This window comes from Salvelinus fontinalis, chromosome 11 (genome assembly GCF_029448725.1).
Source record: "Salvelinus fontinalis isolate EN_2023a chromosome 11, ASM2944872v1, whole genome shotgun sequence".
NCBI classification, from domain to species: domain Eukaryota; kingdom Metazoa; phylum Chordata; class Actinopteri; order Salmoniformes; family Salmonidae; genus Salvelinus; species Salvelinus fontinalis.
In genome coordinates this window covers 52,354,372-52,359,371 of record NC_074675.1, presented here as the reverse complement: position 1 = coordinate 52,359,371, position 5,000 = coordinate 52,354,372, and the positions used below count along the sequence as shown (strand labels likewise).

At 50.3% G+C, this 5,000-nt stretch overlaps 1 protein-coding gene across 1 annotated transcript in view; it reads left to right on the top strand.

The window, feature by feature from the left end:
* The window catches only part of LOC129865908 (transmembrane protein 151A-like), a 106,873-nt gene that overhangs the window by 8,545 nt on the left and 93,328 nt on the right, over nucleotides 1-5,000 (top strand). The window contains exons 2-3 of the mRNA XM_055938992.1: nucleotides 2,536-2,753; nucleotides 4,677-4,803. Of these exons, the coding sequence (XP_055794967.1) occupies nucleotides 2,536-2,753; nucleotides 4,677-4,803 (345 nt within the window). The remainder of the gene's footprint in view (nucleotides 1-2,535; nucleotides 2,754-4,676; nucleotides 4,804-5,000) is intronic.

The window sequence follows — 5,000 nt, the reverse complement described above, 5'->3', positions numbered from 1 at the left end:
TAAGACTAGATACAAGTTAAGGTTAGGGTCAGTGTAAGACTAGATACAAGTTAAGGTTAGGGTCAGAGTAAGACTAGATACAAGTTAAGGTTAGGGTCAGGGTAAGACTAGATACAAGTTAAGGTTAGGGTAAGACTAGATAAAAGTTAAGGTTAGGGTCAGGGTAAGACTAGATACAAGTTAAGGTTAGGGTAAGACTAGATACAAGTTAAGGTTAGGGTCAGGGTAAGACTAGATACAAGTTAAGGTTAGGGTCAGGGTAAGAATAGATACAAGTTAAGGTTAGGGTCAGGGTAAGACTAGATACAAGTTAAGGTTAGGGTAAGACTAGATACAAGTTAAGGTTAGGGTCAGGGTAAGACTAGATACAAGTAAAGGTTAGGGTCAGGGTAAGAATAGATACAAGTTAAGGTTAGGGTCAGGGTAAGACTAGATACTAGTTAAGGTTAGGGTCAGGGTCAGGGTAAGACTAGATACAAGTTAAGGTTAGGGTCAGGGTAAGACTAGATACAAGTTAAGGTTAGGATCAGGGTAAGACTAGATACAAGTTAAGGTTAGGGTCAGGTAAGACTAGATACAAGTTAAGGTTAGGGTCAGGTAAGACTATATACAACTTAAGGTTAGGGTCAGGGTAAGACTAGATACAAGTCAAGGTTAGGGTCAGGGTAAGTGTTAACATCTAAATATTGCACTACTTCTAATGCTTCTACCTGGCCCTTAGCGACCCCATCACCCGGCCCTTAGCGACCTCATTACCCGGCCCTTAGCGACTGCATTACCCGGCTCTTAACGACCGCATTACCTGGCCCTTAGCGACCCCATCACCTGGCCCTTAGTGACCGCATTACCTGGCCCTTAGTGACCGCATCACCTGGTACTTAGCGATGGCATCACCTGGACCTTGGCAACTGCATCACCTGGCCCTTAGCGACGGCATCACCTGGCCCTTAGCGACGGCATCACCAGGCCCTTAGCGACGGTATCACCTGGCCCTTAGCGACGGCATCACCAGGCCCTTAGCGACGGCATCACCAGGCCCTTAGCGACGGCATCACCAGGCCCTTAGCGACGGTATCACCTGGCCCTTAGCGACGGCATCACCTGGCCCTTAGCGACGGCATCACCAGGCCCTTGGCAACGGCATCACCAGGCCCTTAGCGACCGCCTCAGCTGGACTTTAGCGACGGCAGCACCTGGCCCTTAGCGACGGCATCACCTGGCCCTTAGCGACGGCATCACCTGGCCCTTAGCGACGGCATCACCAGGCCCTTAGCGACGGCATCACCTGGCCCTTAGCGACCGCCTCAGCTGGACTTTAGCAACGGCATCACCAGGCCCTTAGCGACCGCCTCACCTGGCCCTTAGCGACCCCATCACCTGGCCCTTAGTGACCCCATCACCTGGCCCTTATCGACCACATTATGAACAGAGGTTCCCATTAGAACCAGAACCTTCTCAACACCTGGATGATTGCACATACGCAAACACACACACACACACACACACACACACACACACACACACACACGCACACACACACACACACACAAACACACGCAAACACACACACACGCGAACACACACACACACACACGCAAACACACACACACACACAAACACAAACACACACACACACGCAAACAAACACAAACACACACACACACACACACACACACACACACACACACGCGAACACACACACACACGCGAACGCAAACACACACACTGCAAATGTCAGATTGGAGGACTCTGAGTGTGTTTTGTGCGCAACATGGCTAACTATGTTGTCATTTCTGAGTGAAATTGATATATGTGCAGGATATCAATCCAGCCCTGCATTTAATCACACCAGATACCCTTCCTCCAATATGTGAGTATTGGTGACTGTGGCTGATAACTACGTTGTGTACACACACACACACACCAGGACTATATGTTGTGTGTTACTGGAGGATCTAAAGTTACACACTCAGGAAATGGACTCTCTCAGGAGACACAGAGAAACACAGATAGAAGAGGTGGTGTGGGGGGGGGGGGGGGGATAATGACTCTAACCTTCACTCTGTCCTGTAATTGTTTTGGGCTTAATGAGGGATTACAACATTATCATTGTGTGTTGATGTGATATTTGAATAATGAGTACCCCTCCTCCCTCTCTAACATAACACCAGTGTCTGTTGCGGTAATCTCTGGTTTATGAGGGATTACAACATTATCACTCACAGAGATATATTCTGCCCTACCGAGCAAAAAGCTCATTTGGTCGAAAATAAGTTCATGTCATTTTTCTGCTACTTTAAATACATGTTTAATCACATGGACAAGGATCCTGCCTCTATTGTGTTGCGATTTGGAGTAACTGGATAAAGTTACCGTGAAACCAAGGTAAATAAAAGCCCTTATTGTCAGTTCCACGCTATGAGCAGTTCCTGCTTTTTTTCTTGGTAGGGCAGTATAGCTGTTGGTGTGATATGACACTGCAATACAAGGGAACTTGCTATTTACTTTGTCCCCCCCCCCCCCCCTCTCTAACAGCAGCGTCCCCTCCAGCAGTCCTTCGCTGCCTCTCTGTGTCGTGAGTCCCACTGGAAGTGCCTCCTCTTGACTCTTCTCATGTACGGATGTTTCGCCATGCTGGGTTGGTGTGCAGTCTGCCGTGTGCCCGTCCTGGGCTCCGGGGAGCACGTGGTCGTCTCGGCTACGGCTGGCACTACCGCCGCCTTCCCTGACTTGCCTCAACTACTCCTCGACAGGTTAGTTAGTGTGTGTTACGTTTACGTTAGTCGTCTCCCACTAGCCTAAAAAAAAAAATAGAGAAAATCCTAAGACAGAAAATCTTCAACAGATGTTCTTCAGGGAATCTACCTTTTCTAATTTAATACCCTATTTGTGTTTTATGTTAATTTATTCTTCTGGTTTGTTGCTTTGGTTGTTTGTTTATCGCTTTTATTGTGTTATTTTTACTGCTGTAAATAAGTGTTAATGGGGTTTTAAATACACTTTAAATAAAGTTAAATTCTCTTTAAATAACGTTAAATTCTCTTTATATAAAGTTAAATACACTTTAAATAAAGTTAAATACACTTTAAATAAAGTTAAATACACTTTAAATAAAGTTAAATTTTCTTTTAAATAAAGTTAAATTCTCTTTTAAATAAGGTAAAATTCAAGTTGAAATGTGTTTGTATCCTCCATCCAGTTCAAGAGGCTATCTGTACATTCCTAAAAGCCTCTGCATGGTCAACCTGATATCTGCAGTGGCCGTACAGCATTTCCTGCGATACGGCCTCTATCGAAGTCATGGCATTCATACTTCCCGCCCCCACCTACCGTCAACCAATCATGTCAATGCCGGAGCTATACGGAGCCCTCCGCATTGTTACAACATTTGGGCGGCGCACGGCGATGCGGTACAGGGCTCAGTTTGGCCTCTGCGTGCCTCCAGAGGCTCCGCAATTCCGTCACACCATCCATATGGAGCCTCCGAACGCATTTTCCGGATCAAGCATAAATTATCTTTAACCCTGCTCTACGTGGTGGACCTGCTTTTAAATAAAGTTTGATTGTGTTTGTATGAACATGACCTTTCTCTCTCTTTCTCCCTCCTCTAATTTCTCTTTCTTTCTCCCCCCTCCTCCTCTTTCTCCCCCCTCCTCTCTCTCCCTCCCCCTCCTCCTCTCTCTCTCTCTCCCCCTCCTCTCTCTCCCTCCCCCTCCTCCTCTCTCTCTCTCTCCCCCCCCTCTCTCTCCCTCCCCCTCCTCCTCTTTCTCTCTCTCCCCCTCCTCCTCCTCTCTCTCTCCCCCTGCTCTCTCTCCCTCCCCCCTCCTCTCTCTCTCTCCCTCCCCCCCTCTCTCTCTCCCTCCCCATCCTCTCTCTCTCTTTCTCCCTCCCCCCTCCTCCTTTCTCTCCTCCCCCCTCTCTTTCTCCCTCCCCCTCCTCCTTTCTCTCTCTCCCCTCCCCCTCCTCTCTCTCCCTCCCCCCTCCTCTCTCTCTCCCTCCCCATCCTCTCTCCCCCCCCCCCTCCTCCTCTCTCTCTCTCCCTCCCCCTCCTCTCTCTCCCTCCCCCCTCCTCTCTCTCCCTCCCCCCTCCTCTCTCTCTCTCTCTCCCTCCCCCCTCCTCTCTCTCCCTCCCCCCTCCTCTCTCTCTCTCTCTCCCTCCCCCCTCCTCTCTCTCCCTCCCCCCTCCTCTCTCTCTCTCTCTCCCTCCCCCCTCCTCTCTCTCCCTCCCCCCTCCTCTCTCTCTCTCTCTCCCTCCCCCCTCCTCCTCTCTCTCCCTCCTCCTCCTCCTTTCTCTCCCCCTCCTCTCTCTCTCTCCCTCCCCCCTCCTCTCTCTCCCTCCCCCCTCCTCTCTCTCTCTCTCTCTCTCTCCCTCCCCCCTCCTCCTCTCTCTCCCTCCTCCTCCTCCTTTCTCTCCCCCTCCTCTCTCTCTCTCCCTCCCCCCTCCTCTCTCTCCCTCCCCCCTCCTCCCTCTCTCTCTCTCTCTCTCTCTCTCCCTCCCTCCTCTCTCTCTCTCCCTCCCCCATCCTCCTGTCTCTCTCTCCCTCCCCCCTCCTCCTCTCTCTCCCTCCCTCCTCATCCTCTCTCTCTCTCCCTCCCCCTCCTCTCTCTCTCTCTCCCTCCCTCTCCCTCTCCCCTCCTCTCTCTCTCCCTCCCCCTCTCTCTCCCTCCTCTAACAGTCCATGTTCCAGTGGTTATGTGTACATCCCTCTAGCCTTCCTAGCTATGTTGTACGTGGTGTATCTGGTGGAGTGCTGGCACTGTTACTCCAAGACCGCCATTTTGGCTCACGCGGAGACGGCAGAGGCACGTGACTTTGACTTTTATTTTGGTTGAGACTCTCATTGTGTGTCCCTATCTTTTGTTATTTTGGGGGAAATCTAATTGGCTTTGGTTAAGTGGGCAAGGGGTGTATAGTAGAGTGAGTTGGGGAGACTGTGTGTTCAGGTGAGTTGGGGAGACTGACTGTGTGTCCAGGTGAGATGGGGAGACTGACTGTGTGT